Source organism: Malus domestica, chromosome 11, assembly GCF_042453785.1.
Source record: "Malus domestica chromosome 11, GDT2T_hap1".
Classification (NCBI taxonomy): domain Eukaryota; kingdom Viridiplantae; phylum Streptophyta; class Magnoliopsida; order Rosales; family Rosaceae; genus Malus; species Malus domestica.
This window is the reverse complement of record NC_091671.1, coordinates 38,408,495-38,426,388: the sequence shown is the minus strand read 5'-3', so window position 1 is coordinate 38,426,388 and position 17,894 is coordinate 38,408,495. Positions and strand designations below refer to the sequence as shown.

The window sequence follows — 17,894 nt, the reverse complement described above, 5'->3', positions numbered from 1 at the left end:
TGGATCGTTGAAATTCGATGTGGAGTGAGCCCCACACTTAATCCTTATTTTTTTTTCAAAAAATGGGGATCTCTTTGCATAAAGGGCTTGTATATATATAAAAATTAAAATGGTGTTGTTTTACATTAAAATCTATGTAAATGAAGAACATTTTTTTTTTCTAAAAGGGGAACAACTGGTGGCAAGCCACAATTATCCACTATTTTTTGGGTCGAGAAGACTCACAGAGATATTTCAGCCTCCCCCTGGTCACAAGTTTGGCTTCCACACTAGCAGTGTGTTTCGAACCCAAGACCACCAATTTTTAATTCGAAAGAACTCTCGCAATCTGTCATTTACCACTGAATCACTAGCTCGTGGTTGTAGATGAAGAACATTTCACCTATCATACTTAGTAGATGAAGAACATTTCGTAAATAGATCCAACTTCGAGTGACCCAGTTGTACAAAATGATGAGAATGCCCTTAAGTATGGGTGCCAATTGTGAAACAATGTGAAATTTGGGTGGTTCATTCATAAAAGGATTTTGTTCAAGTGCCATTCATGCAATTTTCTCATTGGGTTATTTTAGACCCGAACCGAAAACCTAAATTGCGCTCCGTTAACCCACACCAAAAAGTATTTATCTTTTTATCGATCTATTTAATTCAGGAAAATCAAATCATCGTCTTCTTCCCTAAATTCGAAATCCCATTCAAAACCCTAGATGGACCTGCTGAAGGAAGAAATCGCCAAGAAACGGCAGAGGCTCAAAGAAGACACCGGCGGCAAACGATTCTTCAAGCGCTCCGAGATCGAGCAGAAGCAAATCCAGAAGCTTCGGGAGCAAGAGAAGCGCGAATTAGAAGCCAAAGCCCAGCGCCAAGCCGCCGCCTCCAACACCGCCTCCGCAAACGACTCTTCCGCCGCTAATTCGAATTCCAATTCCGCCGCAGCCTCTTCCTCCGCCAACGCATCCTCCAATGCCACCGCGTCGAAGTCTTTAACCGATGAGCAGAACATCGACAATATGAACCTTCCGAAACAGGAGGTCGTCCGCCGGCTCCGGTTCCTCAAGCAGCCGATCACTCTCTTCGGCGAGGATGATGACGCCCGGCTCGACCGGCTTAAGTACGTGTTGAAGGCTGGTCTGTTCGAGGTCGACAGCGACATGACGGAGGGGCAGACGAACGATTTCCTTCGCGACATTGCGGAGCTGAGGAAGCGGCAGAAGTCGGGGCTTGTGAGCAAGCGGCAGAAGACGGAGGTTGATGGTGGCGTGGAAGATGGTGAGGGCGGGGTCCGGGAAGACGATTTGAGCGCAGATGGGTGCTCGAGCGGCGTCGATGCTGATAAGGATTTGAAGCGAATGAAGACGAATTTCGAGGAGCTGTGTGATGAAGATAAGATCTTGGTGTTCTTCAAGAAGCTGTTGAATGAATGGAACCAGGAGCTGCGCGAGATGCCGGATGCGGAGAGGAGAACTGCTAAGGGGAAGTCCATGGTTGCTACATTCAAGCAATGTGCCCGCTACTTGCATCCTCTGTTCAAGTTCTGCAGGAAGAAGGTAAATTGATTACTGCTTTATGTGTTTTCATTCTCTTTCGATTATATTTAGCTCAGTGACCAATCGCATCGTGCTCAACTTATATACATTCCGCGAAAAGAACTCGGAAATAGAACTCGAAGGTATGCTCTTAGGTGTACATTTTTCTCACAATTGAGCTTAGAATGTCAAAACCCTGTGCTTTTTAAGTGTTGTAGTTCTCTTTGGATTGTATAGTTTTAGGGCAGGTTTGGTATTGCTATGCTTTGAAAAAAAACTTGCTGTGAGAATAAACGGCTGTGAAATAAATCTATATGGTAAACTTTTTTGTAAAAGTGCTTTTGGAAAAAAAACAATCTAATAGGGGGTATTTTCATTAAAGAAGCGCTGTAACTCCGTGTGCTTTGAAAAAAAGGCAGTTTTCCAAAGCTGCAAATAGCAATTTCAGCTTTTTCTTTTGATTTCAGCTTATTCTTACAGCAGCTTCCAAAATAAGCTTTTTTTTTTTCAGTTTACTAAGCCCCTAAAACCTTCACAGCTTTTTTTCATGGGTGCTTTTTTTTTTTAAGCACCTCACTCCCAAACCACCCTTTAGTTCATTTGATTTTTGGATATGGAGCATTGAATTGTTGTATTCGATTTGCAGATCCTTCAAGATGATATTCGCATAGCGTTGATGGTGGTGGTTCGGTGCTGCATGAAGCGAGACTACCTAGCTGCAATGGATCAGTACATCAAGCTGGCTATTGGGAACGCCCCGTGGCCAATTGGTGTCACTATGGTTGGTATCCACGAACGTTCTGCCCGTGAGAAGATTTACACCAACAGTGTGGCTCATATCATGAATGATGAGACAACTCGGAAATACTTGCAGTCAATCAAGAGATTGATGACCTTTTGCCAACGACGCTACCCAGCCATGCCTTCAAAAGCTGTGGAGTTCAACAGCTTGGCTAATGGTAGCGACTTGCAGTCTCTGCTAGCATCGGAGGAGAGGGCGGCCTCTAGCGGAAATCAGGTTTTGGAGGAAAGGTTTCTGATAATGCCGGCTCCATAGAAAATCTAGTCATGTATATATTCGTGTGAATTTTTTCAGTGCACAATCAAACTGAAACTTTGTTATGTAGTTAGCTCGCATCTTTAATTCAATTGAAATCGTTAATCCATATTCATCTGGATTTAACATCTCGTAGTTATATTCCTTAAAATTAAGATTGTTTTACAAACATTGTGAAGCATGGAGAGAGATATAGAGAGAACAAAGATCATTGGCTCTTCCCAAAACCAAAAGTGTCTTCAACGCCATTGTTCACCTTGCTCCGCCGCTCGGCAATCATATCCGCATACGCCTGGAAACGAAAAAGACAGTAAATTTAGACGCATGCGTGGGTTATGCCAGTTGACTAGGGTAGCGTATTTGCCCGTCGCACCGAGGAGAAAACAAGAAAACAAAGAATAGAGGGAGTGATGCCAACATACCTTAGGGTAAGAATAGAGAAAGATGTACCACCAAGTGCTAATTAGTAAGGTTGCCAAGATTGTCACGACTACTGAGTGCAGAATCAACCAGCTACCACCAATCACTACCACTCCAGTCAGCGTAATTGTCCATGGCTGACACCTGAGATTAACCAGAGAACCTTGTTATTTCTCTTTCGGGTTTGTTTGGAAGTAATTTTAAAATGACTTATAAGTGTTTTTCAAATAACCAAAAGCGCGTCTCTTGTATAAAAGCACTTTGGAAGTAGTGTTTTTCCGAAGAAGTGACGTGCTTTTAACAAATGCTCTTATGAGCAAAAGTGCTTTCTAGATTAGCATTCCCGAACAGACCCTTAACTGGGTAACCTGAAATTCAATTCCAACAACGTCCCCAAGCTAAGACGAACACAATAAAAACCGAACCGAACAGAACCGGTCCAAAACAAAACGAAAAACCTTATTTAGAACAAGCAACAGGAAAATAGGGAAGAGCGGGGAGAGGGTGAAGGGCTCACCAGGATGGCTTGGTGTCCCAAACGGAGTCGTATTCAAGAGAAAGGTAGTTCATGTAGCCATCCATGTCATCCACAACTCCGTCTTCGTCCAAGAACTGCGACTCTTTCGGGTCGATTGAATTGCTGCCAAAGACGACGACATTTTCGCTGCGAAATCTCGTCGGCTTCGGATAAGTTACGGAGATGTGTGGGCCGGAGACGGGGTTGCAGAGATGGGTTTGTGCAGAGGTGAGACGGGGTCGTGGTGGAGAATGGAGGGAGAGAAGAGGGGAGAGAGATAGAGTTCCCATTTTGTCATAATGTCATCGTAAGCAAAATATCTGTTTGCTATATAATAATGCTTTGCTTGTTACTCTATTTTCCCCTTTTCTTTTTGAACTGGACGACTGAAAAATGAGTAGTAACTTATACTTAAATTTCTCAAAATTATTCGTTGTCAATTTATAAAACTTAATGTTTATAATCAAAACCGTTCATATTATAAATCATCCTATAAAGATCGTCTCTGCAAAAATATCAATTAAAACTAAGGTCGTTTAGTCATCAAATTGTTTAAAAACAAATTAACGGTATTGGTAAAAGCATTACGAACTATCGATGTATTTGCTATAATAGATTAACTAAACGACCTTAGTTTTAATTTATTTTTTTGCAGAGATGATATTTACAGTGTGATTCATAATATGAACGGTTTTGATCATAAGCACAAAGCTCTGTAATTAAAACACTAAAAGTTTTGAGTAGGAGTTCGTACTCATCTTTGAGTAGTCAAGTATTGTTCTTTTTTTTTACTATTTTGATATTTAAAAAAAATGAAATTCGAATCTGGATACAAGGGGCCGAACATGCAATGGTAAACTAGCCTAACTCGCACATGCAGTCCTTTGCTTAGTTCGATAGTGAGTCCGAAATTTGGTAGCGAAAAGGCTACGAAAATTCTACAATGCACCGGTGAATAGGATGCATTTTCTCCAAGGGATGGATGGATTTTTGTCCTTTAGTAGGCAAAAGACTACGAAAATTCTATTATGCACTCGATAATGGGGTTGAAATTGACGCAGAAGATGCAGTCGGAATGGCTACGGAGGGTCTTAACGCACTCGCCGACGGGGGAACGGGCGTCCCAGATGTGAAGGGTGCGGTCATCGGATGACCAGGCGAGGTTGGAGATGCCTTCGGGGTGGCCGAAGAGGCGACGAAGGAGGGTTAGGGAGGAGGCGGACTAGAGGATGACGGTCTTGTCGAGCGACGCCGAGGCCAGAAGGCCGCCGTCGCTGGAGAATTTGACGCACGACATGGCGCTTTCGGGGAGGATCCTGAGGTGGCGGTACGGCCTGTAGGGCAGCGATGCTTAGCCACTGCCACTACTTGCCATCGCTTCTCTGCTCTGCTTTACATTCACACTAAACACACACTACGTTATTTGGTACGATAATTTCACCCACTAAATTCTTCCCGCGGATGCACCCAACACCAAACTAATTTTTTTTTTTCCGAAAAAATAGAATCCAGCTATTGGCTCCGTCAATAGTCTAATCTTTTGGGGGCCGGAAAGACTTACGGAGTCATTTCGGTCTCTCCTGGCTACCATTGTGTGATTCACCAATGCCAAAAATCAAACTCAAGACATGCCATTTGAAATTCGTCCCCACACCAGAATATTGGGTAATTGGTAATTTTGGCACAATTTCACCTGTGTGTAAAAAACTCTCATGGTCCTGCTTTTTTGGCCGCCCGTCGATGATTTTGACTTCAAAAGTTGATATCAAATCAAAGAGCGAGTGACCATGAATGTCTTGATCATGGGGTGACCGAGATACATTTCTGGTAAACAGTAAATGCGAGCATGAAGAAAGATAACTAAATTCATGAGATACAATAAAACCAGTTTCAAGAGATTTTTCTTTTGGTGAATAGTTAAGAGATCTTAATAATTACCGTACAAAACGAACTCATGCTCAACGGATAGGCTAATATATATGTTGACATCAAAGAAATGATAGAAACAGCATACTTCAAGGGACACTTTACTCTGTATACTGGAAGATACGCGGACGAGAAAAGAACAAGCCCACCAGGAAGCTTCCCATACGAAATTGAGATTGCCTAGGTTCGGCCACATAAGGTTGTTAGATGGACAAGGATGGTGATGGCAGTACACCTAGTGTCCACGAGTCCTATTTTTCGATCATAGTTGAAGCTACATCTCGTATAGGGCTTCAAATCATACACTTTGTAGGCACAAAAAGGCACTCTGTTAGAGGAATCACAAAGAAAGAACCATCAGTAATGCAAATCACTAACAGATTGTCGTGCAATGCAGATAATATTAAGTGCAAGATAAATAGAGCTGATGATTAATTTATCGCTACGAATCATTTAAAATCCCACGCATCATTGGGAGATGAGATAGTTCAAAACAACGTATGAACCACCGACATTGTTACAAGATGTATGCATGTGTGATATGCACACCTCGAGCATGTTAGCCTACTCTAATTTGCAGAACTTTCGTCTTGTATGAGTGCATGAGCTCATGCAATAATATGTAAAATAATCACCAAAAAGATCACTCTGCAACTTATTAATTTGCATGTGTGTGTGTGAGAGAGAGAGGTACATGATCCATTTGGCGGCCACAGATTTCAATCCCTGCCATGCTTGGTTTTCTACTACACGGCCACATAGTCTACCTCGTCTGAGCTTTCATCATAAATTACATAACGAGCATCCTCGTTGCCACTACCATGATCACTATTGTAACTGCTTTCAGAAAAACTCACGAACATCGAACCATCAGATAAAGGACTGCTCATCTGTGATGCCGAAGGCAGACTGAGATCACTATATGGCTCACTGTCAAACATTGGGTCCATGTCGGGGTAACTGCAAACACATTCAGAACCAGAGACAACTATGATAATCCAATTTTCAACGACCTATTAATTCTATATTTGGAAAAAGAAAATTAAAATAGAACAACAAAGCTGAAGTTCCATTGAAATACAACAGTTGAAGAGTAAGCAAACCTTCCTTCTGGTGGAAAATCAGCCAGCATACAGAGATTAGGCCTTTCTTCTAACACCCGCTTCGAGGGAATGGTGCTGCGATAAAATTGACAAAACAATTCACTATTAAAATCTCTGTGTGACACAATAGGAACCTAAGATCAAATCCCACCTTCAGTAAGGTGGTGGTTTAAGAGATGGGAAAGCTCTATTCCATTACCTTAAGGTGTGGCATCTCTGAATCCAGTCATCCTCAGACGCCAAGCCTTCTCTGTTAGATATATCCTGTTTGAGGCAATAGGAAAAGTAAGCATCACTTTGAGTCCTAGAACTTTATATGCACGCTTACACAACAAAAATATGATGATATTTTAAACACCTACAAGATGTCTAAGGAACTTGAAATCCCCAGCAAGAATAGCTGTCAACAACCGAGTTGCCTCCACCTTCAAAATTACAATTTAGGTTTCAGAGAGAGAAAGAGAGGAGAGGCACAGTCCGAAATGCTCACCTTGTTAAAAAACAATTGATAAAAAAAAATGCTCACCATTTTGAAATGCATGCAATCCCGTAGAATCAAGACTTCCAGCAGATTCCCACCTGTGCTGCTTCCAAGGTTCCTGAAAAATATGATGCTTCACTAAGTCTATGATACAGAAACTTAATAAAAAGTCTCCTCTATCAAAGATAACTGACCTTAAAAATGATCCAGTGATCGAGTAGGAAGTTGAAAAATCAACGTACTTTAATTTCTTAAGTCCCTGAACAAGTACCCAGACATTAGATTTCCAGTATGACAAAACGCAGTCATTTCACCGAAAAATTGTTGTCAAATGTATTCTACTATAACACAAAATGAATAATATAAGACTCGGGGGTAATGTTTCTTGAATTTCCCAAGACATACCTTAAGAAGTATACGAACTTTATAATCATGCAACTTAAACCCTCTGAAGGCCAATGATGTTAGATGAGGGCAATTGTTCACCAGATCAACACAAGTTGGTGATTTCAAACTGTCATCTCTACCTGGGATTTGTCAAACATGTGTAAGAATAAATTCTGAGAACATAAGGTGGGGTTCCTCATGAAGAAGTGCAATACCTGATTTTGAAGATTCAAAGAACAGACGCTCTATTGATTGACAGTTTGCACTCACTGACAGCAATGTTTGCCTCAATTCAACATGACTGAAGATTGCAAAAAATCAAAAATCTCATAGTGTAATCCGACAAACAAGATTACAAATATTAAGAACTGAACTTACAGGCCAACAATCTCCAAATCAATGAGAAATGGGCAAGCCATTAGTGCTCCACAAAGTGACACAGTATCCATTCTTTCAATATTGTAAAGGTGCAACCTCCTCAGAAGAGTCCTTACAACAAGCAAAAGAAAGTATAAGGTAAACAAGTAAGTAGCAAAAACAAAATTTTCAAAGTCTTACAATTCAAGCATACCCTGGAGCATCAATGTTCCCACATAAAGGGCTTAAACAGGATCTAGAAAGAATGGATGACTCCTTCCCTTGTCGAGATCTCTTATCATTCCATGAAAAGTTGGACACGTCTACAGAATTCCTGATGGTATAAACTAACGGTTGGCAAGATCCAATTGGCGTAGTTGGGCCTGGAACTACCCCAAGCTTAAGAGACCTGAATATTAAGACGGACACATAGAGGGGAAAATGTTATGAAAATGAGACTATCATATGCTAATGCAACATCAAATTAGCGTTAAAATAAGGAAGCATAAAGTATGAGATTAGAACTGTAAACTACAGAGATGCATCAAAGCTTTCACTTGACACAAATGCGTGAGCAGACTGTTAAAATTGAAGTTTTTGTTGGGTTGAAAACTCTTACTGGAGAGATTTCCCGGCTCGGTGAATCATTGTAGAAACTACCGCATTGTTAACTTTTGGGACAACTGTTGTCAAGTCAATATTGGCATAGCAAGAGGGATCCATGGCACATTTATAAAACATTGAACAAGTAGCTGCAGCATAGCATAGGCTTTGTGTATCAAGCATGGAAAAGACCTGCATATCAGCAGATGTACACAGATAATGTATGCATTTCCTATCTAAATTCCGACAAATAAAGTACTTCTGGCATGCAAAAAAGTTGAAACTAAAACTAGTTTTGGATGAGGGTTTAGCAAGTGCCGCTGTACTTGGGCCAAATCAGTTAGAAATGAACTAGAAAACATTAGATAGCGGATTTGAAATGCTTTACATGATCATTACAAATACATAAAGAAGGGATTTGAAAATGTCTCTTTCATAGTGCATTTCTAATATTTCGTAGTGCATTTCTAACTAAATGAGCTTAAATCCATGGTATTTGCAAACCCCTCGCCCGAACATTACCCACGGATTGATATATCCACAGAATACATGAGAAAATACCAGCCTCAAATTCGGTTTCGATTTGATGGGGTACACTAATCAGTAATCACAAAGAATCGCATATGAATTGCAGAATCAAATCATTACGCAGCAGAAAGATCAGTGATCAGGCAATTAAACACAACCCACAAACACAAATCAACAAAAATGCAACTATCAAATCTTCAGTTTCACATGCCCCAAAATCGACAATCAACATTTCTATTCAAATCGATCCCCAAAATCCGAACAATTACGCAATCAACCGCCGGATTCGCATTCAATTCAGTTCTATTTCGATTCTGCGTACCTTGATAGTGAGGTCGGGAGGGAGAGCCCAGGCGAGGGAGTTGTGCTTGGAGGCGCGCTTCCTGGCGGAGCGCTTGGCGGCCTCGAGGAGGACGGAGCCCAACTGGAGGGCGCGATCGATGAGCTTGGTCTGATCGGCGTCGGAGGCCCGGGACTCGAGGAGGCGCTCGAAGGAGAGGTCGATGGCGAAGGGCGGCGAGTCGGAGAACTCGAGAAATGTGTCGAGGAGGTGGTCGCGGTCGAGCTGGTTGAGGTTCGGGGCTCTAGGGTTTTGGGAGGGGCAGGGTCGCTTCGCCATGGATGCCGGGCTGTGCAGCAGGGTATCGGAGCCCCGTTATAACTGCATCAAATGCTCTTCTTCTTTTACTTTTCTGCTTCCAACCATCACTAGATTCCATAACATCAATCATTCTAACGTCATCATTTTACGTCACATTGTCATACAAAAAATGTGAAAGTATATACGAATGCATAATTGATTTAAGATATTGTTGTCATGAAAAATATTAAAAGAACTCTCTCAATTTAATGTTGATTTTTGTGTCAACATTATATGCTAAAAATGTGAAGTGACAAAGAGTTCATAAAGAGTATCACTTTTGAGAGAATATAAGGATGATAATTCTAACCGTTAAAACCGATAACCGTGGATAACTGCCCGAATGGATTGGATTTGGGTATGAAAATTTGGGTATATTTTGGATATAGAGAAAAACCATGAATAATATTCGGTTATAGTTTTGGATATGGTTATAGGGGTTCCCAATCCGTATCGTCCCCGAATCCGAACCGAATTATATATAATTAATAATATATATTATTCACTGAATCCATTACCTTGAGAATACAAAAGTTACGCTATGTGAGTTGCATTTTGTGGGCAAGTTAAAAAGATTTGATATGAATAAAAATCTATGAGAATCCAGACCAATAATACTTATGAAAGATATCAAAGATCAGCCAATATTATCAATGTTTAGTTTCAATTTTTATGCTCCACAAGATCCTTTCATTAAATTATTTTATACATCAAATATTTAATGACAACATTAATATTTACTAAATTATCATGCATCAATTGAACGAATATATTTTTTGTATTGACGAAGATGGATATAACTGTTAACCGATGAGAATCTGTTACCCGGTGGATGTGGTTATGGATAATACCTTATGGTTAATTTGCGGTTATGGATATGGTTAATTTTCGTGGTTATGGGGATAAAAAAAGCATTTCTGTCCTCAAACCGAACTGTTGTCATCCCTAAGAGAATCCCTTTAGCATTTCCCTTCTTGTCTTAATGCATCTACCATAATAGGTAAAAATTATTCACGGCATGTTTGCATTTTTTGAATGGTGAAAATTTTTGAATAAAATAAAAAGATACGAACGAAGGAGAATAAGATGAACTAAGCTCGTGAAGTAAGAATTGTAGTAATTGAAACGGAAATTATTATTAGCATTAAAAAAATTTCAATTTGCACTCCAATATGTAAAAAGAAAAATACACTTATGAGGAAATTTTAAAGTGCTAATAACATTTCACATTTAAACACTCATGAATTTTTTTTATTACAAGCGATATTCTACATTAATTTACGCTAAAGGAAAGATGAGAGTTTAAATACATAATATAGTGAATTAAAAATTTTGACCATCAAGACAATTCACTAACTTGCAATAATACTAAAAGCATAGAAGTGAAAAAATCTAAATAGTTTTGATACACATTTAATTTAATGTAAATAAGCATGCTATTAGTATTTTAATCACAAAGACAAATTTTTTAGTTTAAACTTACAATTTATGTGAGCTAGAGGCCCAAGGTTTAGAGGATATTGCATGCCAAAAGGCCCAAAACAATTAAAGGGGGCAATTGCAACATGAGTAAGCCCAACTTCACTCTCAATTCATAATATTACAAAATTAAATATATTTTAATTATCACTCAGTAATCAGTACTACGGTCTAGTAGTATTCATTTTCTTTTGAAAGTGAGATATTTTATGTTTGAATCTCGTAGATGGTGAATTCGATACCAAATTAGGTTGCCCATTATGTGGCTTAGCCGAACTCCCTCATCCCCATAGTGTAAAAATATCGATGTACTAAAAAAAAAATTAATTTGATATAAAATAGTACTGATTACTTGTATACATCGATATTTTACTCTAAATGGACTAGAGATGGTCTTAAATATTAAATTTAACACAAACATAACACGTTACTAGATACCGTAATAGTTGGTCAATGGTCATACTTGAAGAACACATCAAACATGCAAACCATTCAAGTTTTCTCCATCATAGTCAAGTTTCATTATTAAACTAAGAGACTGAACCAAACCAAATACTCTTTTTCTTCAGCCGCAGACCGATTTAAAGAGAATTTGGTGGGATCATGGGTGGAGACGGGAGAAAAGGCAATATATGTGACCTTTTTCTATGTGTGTAGTTGTATAATCACGTGATCCGACAATCAAACTCTATAATTTATCCTAACCAATGAAGAATGCATATATCTATACATAATTTGTAACAATTCTAGCTACATGTTGTATTGCACTCTCTTTTCTTTTTCGATGGAGCGTGAACAATGATAAAGAATGATATAAAAGTGGTGATAGCTTGTCATTCACACTCGACCAAATTTGTGTGCACCTTTAAAGGAAAGTGAGTTCCCGTACTCATATTTTCTCCAATTGCATTCTCTCTTTGTTTATACCGTTGATATGAAATTGCTGAAGGAGAATCAATAACAAAAATAAAGAGAGGAGTCGAGAAAAAGAGAATCGAAAGTGAAATTCAATATCCTTCAATTATGTTGATATAAAACAAGAAGAGAGTACAAACTCATACTTTGTGTATATATAAGGTTATTTCCAAACCAAAAACATAAATTTCATTTCAAGTATTTGTAAAAGCTCAATAATAACAGCAACAGCAGCAACAACAACAACAACAAAACCTTACTCCACTAAGTGAGGTTGGCTGTATAAATCATAAAACGCTATTATGCTCGATTTTGGCGCCTAAGTATTTGTAAAACCCCAAAAATTGAAAATATAACTTCTTGCTTTTCTACTTCTATTCATTCTTCCAAGCATGCAAAACCAATGAGAACCCAAACTCCTGCAACTGTTTATCTCTCAACTGCTGAGAGGAAGAAGACCAAGTGAACACATAAGGATCCAGAACTGGCAAACCAGTCCATAACTTCTTGCTTTCATCTGCAGCAACATTAAGGCAAGTTTGGAACATAAAAAAAGATGTGAACGAAGCAGAATAGGATAAACTAAACTCTTGAAGTAAGAATTGTAGTAATTGAAACGAGAATTGTTATTGGCACTAAAAAATTCTCAATTTGCACTCCAATATGTAAAGAAAAATAAACGTGTGAGAAGTGTAAACTGAATTTTTTTTAAATGCTAATAAAAGTTTATATTTAAACACTCATGAATTTTTTTTATTATAAACGATATTCTATATTAATTTACGTTAAAGAAAAAAAAAAGGGTTTAAATACAGAACATAGTGAATTAAAAGTCTTGATCATCAGGACAACTCACCAACTTTCAACAATACTAAAAGAATAGAAGGAAAAACTCTAAATAATTTTGATACACATTTTATTAAATAAGCATGCTATTAGTATTTTAATCAGAGAGACAAATTTTTTAGTTTAAACTTACAATTTATATGTGAGCTACAGGCCCAAGGTTTAGAGGATATCACATGCCATAAGGCCCAAAATAATTAAAAGGAGCAATTGCAACATGAGTAAGCTTCACTATCTCAATTCATAATATTACAGAATTAAATATGTTTTAATTGCTATTCAGTAATGCGGTCTTGTGGTATTCATTTTTATTTGAAAGTGAGAGTTCTTAGGCTTGAATCTCGTGGATGGCGAATTTGATAGCAAATTAGGCTATCCAATGTGTGACTTAGCCAAACTCACTTTTTCTATAATGTAAAAATATCGATGTACTAAAAAAAAATGTTTTAATTTGATCTAAAATAGTACTGATTACTTTTATACATCTATATTTTACTCTAAATGGACCGGAGATGGTCTTAAATATTAAATTTAACACAAACATAACATGTTACTAGAAACCGTAATTGTTCAATGTTCATAGAACACATCAAACACGCAAACCATTCAAGTTTTATCCATCAAAGTCAAGTTTCATGATTAAACTAAGAGACTGAACCAAACCAATTACTCTTTTTCTCCGCAGACCGATTTAAAGAGAATTTGGTGGGATCATGGGTGGAGACGGGAGAAAGGGCAATATATGTGACATCTTTCTATGTGTGTAACTGCATAACTACGTGATTCGACAGTTAAACTCTAGAATTTGTCCTAACCAATGAAGAATGCATATATATACACAAAAATTTTAACAACTCTAGCTACATGTTGTATTTGCACTCTCTTTTCTTTTTCAATGGAGCGTGAACAATGATAAAAAATGGTATAAAAGTGGTAATAGCTTGTCATTCACATTCAACCAAATTTGCGTACAAGGAAAGTGAGTTCCCACACTCACCTTTTCTCCCCTTGCATTATCTCTTTGTTTATACCATCGATATGAAATTGCTAAAGGAGAATCAATAACGAAAATAAAGAAAAGAGTTGAGAAAAAGAGAGTCGGAAGCGAAATTCAATGTCCTTCAATTATGTTGATATAAAACAAGAAGAGAGTAAAGACTCATACTTTGTATATATAAGGTTATTTGCCAAACCACAAACATAGGCTTCATTTCAAGTATTTGTAAAACCCCAACAACAACAACAACAACAAAACCTTACTCTACTAAGTGAGGTCGACTGTATGAATCCTAGAACGCTACTACGCTAGGTTTTGGCGCCAAGTATTTGTAAAACCCCAAAAATTGAAAACATAACTTCTTGCTTTTCTACTTCTATTCATTCTTCCAAGCATGCAAAACCAGTGAGAACCCAAAATCCTGCAACTGGTTCTCTCTCAACTGCTCAGAGGAAGAAGACCAAGTGAACACAGAAGGATCCAGAACTGGCAAACCAGTCCATAACTTCTTGCTTTCATCTGCAGCAACATCAAGGCAAGTTTGGAACATGAAAACTGCGTCTCCCATTGAATTCCCAAACAGCCAGTTGTGCACATCCCAAAACACTTCAACTCTCATCCCATCTACCACAATTGTGTGGTTGCCTCTGAACTTCCAATTCAACCTCTTCACCTGCATCACGAAATGTTTAGGTCAATAAAATAATTTTATATTTCTGGTTTCGTGAGTGGATACTTTGTTTTTCAACTTAGGTCAATGCCCACTTACGACTTAGGCAGGCACCCATTAACTTATTTGTAACGCACAAAATATTGATTGACTGAATCCTAATTTCGAAAATGTACCTGCAATACAATCTTGCTGTCAATGCAGATCACAAGATATGCCTCATGGAGGCCACCTGCAGTTTCACACTCAATTTTCACATCATGGGTTTTGCCCAAATCACAAAACTGTGCCTTTGCTCCATAAATTTTTTTCCCACAAATGTGCTCTCTTTTTGCAACGAATTCGGCTGTGGTTTTGGATTTGGATTTGAATTTGTGTTTGGACTTGGAATTGGACCCAGCAGGGCTTTTGAAATCCTCCTTCTTCAAGTCCCCAAGAAACAGAACAATTTCTTGATCAAACATAAGAGCTAGATAAAACTTCTCCAATGGCTCAGGTCCTGAACCAAACTTGGCATTTGTTAAATCCCAAAAGATGTCAATTTTCGTAGAGTCCACCTCCAAATTCTTCAACCCTTTTCTCTTGGAGAAAATCCATGGCTTAATCTCAACTCTGCAGAGGCAATGACTGGCTGCATCGTCGATTTCAATGGCGAGGCCTTGCCCCATCAGATTCTTGGTCCATGTCACAGTGATCAAACACAATCTGCCCTTTAATTTGCACTGGTAGACGCAGGAAACCAAGTTCTGGGCAGCTTTTGTGGCTCTTGAGGAAGAAGATGATGATGAAAAATCTGCAACTTGAACACCATTTTCACCAAAACAAGAAGGGAAGTCCCTCATCATAAGCATCACTCAACGAAAAGATAACAACTTGCAGACGTGAGTTATGCCAGTTGACCAGGTAGCGTGTCCGTCCTCTTGCACCGAAGTATGAATTCCCTCCCTGTGGACTAGAGCTGTTTAGAATATCGCCATTTATTAAGAAAACAAAGATGGCTAATTTCTATCAGGTCGTTTCGAGTTTTGCCAAGAACTCGAGGTGACAAAGAAAGAATGCAGGCAGCAGAAAAATGGGTTACACAGAGAAAATGACTCCACCAATCAACATGGATGACAAATTACGCTAGTTAGCTAGAACAGTGTGTCCGCCAGTCCGAATGCATGCAATTTGAGGTGAAATGAAAGAATGCAGGCAGCAGAAAAATGGGTTCCAAAGAGAAAAGAACACCTACCTTCAAAAATTCAAAATTTGATACGAACCTAAGCGCCCATCATTCAGATTTTCCAAGCTGCAGCTTCAAAGTTGTTCATTCTTTATCCGGGATTTTGCCTTTTGAGGTCCAGAAAAAGAACCAGAATTTTGATAAGAAATTGAAAAACTGAATTGACAGAGAGAGATGAAGTCACATGGGGAGAGATTCGAGAGAGAATAAAGTGAAAAAGAAAGGGGGTGCTTAAAATTGCAAAAGGGTTTGGATTTTGCTGGGAAAAAGTTTGGGTTTACATATTACGTTACACAAATGACCAAAAAACAAAAAAGTCCTCCCTCATTCATGGCCAATTGGGGCACTCTTTCGTTCTTTGTCCATAACTGAAAGAATCATAAATGGGACCCTCCCCTCTTCCCTTTTAACCAACGAGAGATTTTTTTAGTGTGCTCGTATTATCATATGTTATTGTATAAGTAGAGAAATGCTAAAAAAAAATTTCATTCCACTTGTATAATAACATAAGACATACCGAATCGTGTTTCGGATACAATAAAAATCTCATAATTGATATTACACATGCATTGCATTTTTTGAGGTGAAAATACAAACAACAGATATTCATAACTCTAACTTGACTAGAGCAATGTAATCATTTCGGTGTATTCAAGCTTAAATAAAAAACACACCAACAATTGAATTTTCCTCACTAACTTAATGATTTTGTTTCATCAATGCCTCACAACTTATGATTTTGTTTTAGTTTGCCTTCACAACTTTCGATTTGGTTACGAGTTTCATAATCTTTAAAAGAGGGGAATTTTAACGGAAAGTCAATCATGGTACTATTCACTTTACCCTTTATTTTGTCTTATCGTAAAAACTCAAAATTTTCAAACTCTTTTCATTAATTTTCCAAAATGTGTCAACCTGCCGTTTATAATAAGAAACATCACACTTTTTCTTCTTTCTCCACTTAAACAGATGAAAATAACCCTTAATTTGACGAAAAAAGTTAACAGATTTGAGTCATTTGACGACATTTTCAAAAGATTGGTGGAACTCAATTACCAAATTGAAAGTTCAAAAGGGCATTTGCGAGAATTTCCCCCCTTTTTCTGAACTTTTTCCATAATTTGTTGTCACCTGCTCACCTTGTCAAGTGAGACAAAGAATGTTTCTTTAGCAAATACAACAAAAATCAAAAGTTGTTCTGTTAAAGTGAAAAAAAAAAAAAGGAAGAGACAACATAATGCTAAATTTACATGCTTATGGCAATGCGCATTTAATCGATGTGATCCATTTGTTATGCCAACATTTTAATTCTTTGGTTTCAATTTGTTGTCGCCATCCATTATTTCCAACAGCAAAAAACATAATCATATACTATTTTATTTAGTTTTTACAATCTATTTTTATTTACGATTGTGTGTAAGATTCTTTTCATACCTCGTGTATAAACTTAAATGCAATATATCCCCTTTTTGTAGCACTTATAAGAAGACAACAATGTGCTATGTAAAAATCTCTTAGGGTTCGTTTGAAATTGTTTTTAAAATGATTAACATTACTTTTAAAGAAAATGTTTATAGGCTCCTAAAGCGCTTAAAGTATTTTTCTATGATTCACTTACATTTCTACTAAAGATTGGTTTTAAAAATATTTTCAAAAAAAATGCATTCAATCATTTTAAAAGCAGTTCGTAACAAGCCATTAATAATAATACTTAATGCCTACTTAAGAGCAGTCATAGGGAGAGGAAAATGAAGGGTCTAGCCCTAAGGGAGAGGAAAATGAAGGGTCTAGGATGGGGCATGAAAATGAACTTGTAGGCAAGATTGCCCTTGATCAGAGGCAAATTGTTTGCCCTCCTGTTAAAATGTCTTTTTCATCGTTTTTTATTTGTGCGGTCACGGTTAAGCTACGTCAACATTTTATATTGATTTTTTTTATAGAGATAATAAGATAAAAAATAATATGAATATAAAATATTAACGTGACTTAACCGTAACCGCACAAATAGGAGGAGATGGGAAGGACATTATAAGAGAAGGGCAGACAATCTGCCTCCTTTACGAAAACCACTTGTCAGCTGTCGTAGGAGACCTAAGCCTTCCCTAATGTTGTGCCAAAACTGCCTATTTTAATTTAGACCCATACTTTTCTCTTGCTTTTTGGGTAGAAATTTAAGCCAAGGATTACATACTCCACTCCACTATATGTTCATCTTTT

The 17,894-nt window shown here is 37.9% G+C and overlaps 4 protein-coding genes across 6 annotated transcripts; 1 reads left to right on the top strand and 3 right to left on the bottom strand.

The window, feature by feature from the left end:
• The first annotated feature begins 580 nt into the window (after window positions 1-580).
• On the top strand, window positions 581-2,692 carry LOC103448994 (uncharacterized). Its single transcript, XM_008388266.4, has 2 exons — window positions 581-1,547; window positions 2,173-2,692. The coding sequence occupies exons 1-2, from the start codon at window positions 708-710 to the stop codon at window positions 2,581-2,583; spliced, it is 1,251 nt and encodes a 416-aa protein (XP_008386488.2). The 5' UTR covers window positions 581-707; the 3' UTR covers window positions 2,584-2,692.
• On the bottom strand, window positions 2,666-3,895 carry LOC103448990 (uncharacterized). Its single transcript, XM_008388263.4, has 3 exons — window positions 3,521-3,895; window positions 3,006-3,147; window positions 2,666-2,875 (listed from the first exon to the last, which is right to left on the bottom strand). The coding sequence occupies exons 1-3, from the start codon at window positions 3,808-3,810 to the stop codon at window positions 2,792-2,794; spliced, it is 516 nt and encodes a 171-aa protein (XP_008386485.1). The 5' UTR covers window positions 3,811-3,895; the 3' UTR covers window positions 2,666-2,791.
• Window positions 3,896-5,394: 1,499 nt separating this feature from the next.
• Window positions 5,395-9,607, bottom strand: LOC103448991 (F-box protein SKIP17-like). Of its 2 annotated transcripts, none has more exons than XM_008388264.4 (13): window positions 9,228-9,607; window positions 8,394-8,569; window positions 7,989-8,183; window positions 7,796-7,906; window positions 7,633-7,718; window positions 7,436-7,557; window positions 7,225-7,289; window positions 7,076-7,148; window positions 6,912-6,974; window positions 6,749-6,813; window positions 6,550-6,624; window positions 6,141-6,406; window positions 5,395-5,774 (listed from the first exon to the last, which is right to left on the bottom strand). In XM_008388264.4, exons 1-12 carry the CDS (start codon window positions 9,522-9,524, stop codon window positions 6,193-6,195), a joined length of 1,542 nt encoding a protein of 513 aa, XP_008386486.1. In that variant the 5' UTR covers window positions 9,525-9,607; the 3' UTR covers window positions 5,395-5,774; window positions 6,141-6,192. The 2 variants fall into 2 exon arrangements, with proteins under 2 accessions (XP_008386486.1, XP_070663994.1); XM_070807893.1 differs by having other exon boundaries at window positions 5,395-5,751.
• A 4,279-nt stretch (window positions 9,608-13,886) lies between these two features.
• Window positions 13,887-15,976, bottom strand: LOC103448992 (uncharacterized). 2 transcript variants are annotated; one of them, XM_008388265.4, is made up of 3 exons: window positions 15,687-15,976; window positions 14,629-15,397; window positions 13,887-14,455 (listed from the first exon to the last, which is right to left on the bottom strand). In XM_008388265.4, exons 2-3 carry the CDS (start codon window positions 15,301-15,303, stop codon window positions 14,159-14,161), a joined length of 972 nt encoding a protein of 323 aa, XP_008386487.1. In that variant the 5' UTR covers window positions 15,304-15,397; window positions 15,687-15,976; the 3' UTR covers window positions 13,887-14,158. The 2 variants fall into 2 exon arrangements, with proteins under 2 accessions (XP_008386487.1, XP_017191011.1); XM_017335522.3 differs by having other exon boundaries at window positions 15,715-15,915.
• Between the last annotated feature and the right edge of the window lie 1,918 nt (window positions 15,977-17,894).

Coding starts and splice junctions, on each gene's coding strand:
- LOC103448991 (XM_008388264.4), bottom strand. CDS start 9,524: ATGGCGAAGCGACCCTGCCCCTCCCAAAACCCTAGAGCCCCGAACCTC. Junction 8,184..8,393: donor CGAGCCGGGAAATCTCTCCA/GTAAGAGTTTTC, acceptor CTTAATATTCAG/GTCTCTTAAGCTTGGGGTAG. Junction 6,814..6,911: donor TCAAGTTCCTTAGACATCTT/GTAGGTGTTTAA, acceptor TGCCTCAAACAG/GATATATCTAACAGAGAAGG.
- LOC103448994 (XM_008388266.4), top strand. CDS start 708: ATGGACCTGCTGAAGGAAGAAATCGCCAAGAAACGGCAGAGGCTCAAA. Junction 1,548..2,172: donor TCAAGTTCTGCAGGAAGAAG/GTAAATTGATTA, acceptor TTCGATTTGCAG/ATCCTTCAAGATGATATTCG.
- LOC103448992 (XM_008388265.4), bottom strand. CDS start 15,303: ATGCTTATGATGAGGGACTTCCCTTCTTGTTTTGGTGAAAATGGTGTT. Junction 14,456..14,628: donor ACAGCAAGATTGTATTGCAG/GTACATTTTCGA, acceptor TTCGTGATGCAG/GTGAAGAGGTTGAATTGGAA.
- LOC103448990 (XM_008388263.4), bottom strand. CDS start 3,810: ATGGGAACTCTATCTCTCTCCCCTCTTCTCTCCCTCCATTCTCCACCA. Junction 3,148..3,520: donor TGGGACACCAAGCCATCCTG/GTGAGCCCTTCA, acceptor GGTTAATCTCAG/GTGTCAGCCATGGACAATTA. Junction 2,876..3,005: donor TTCTCTATTCTTACCCTAAG/GTATGTTGGCAT, acceptor TTTCGTTTCCAG/GCGTATGCGGATATGATTGC.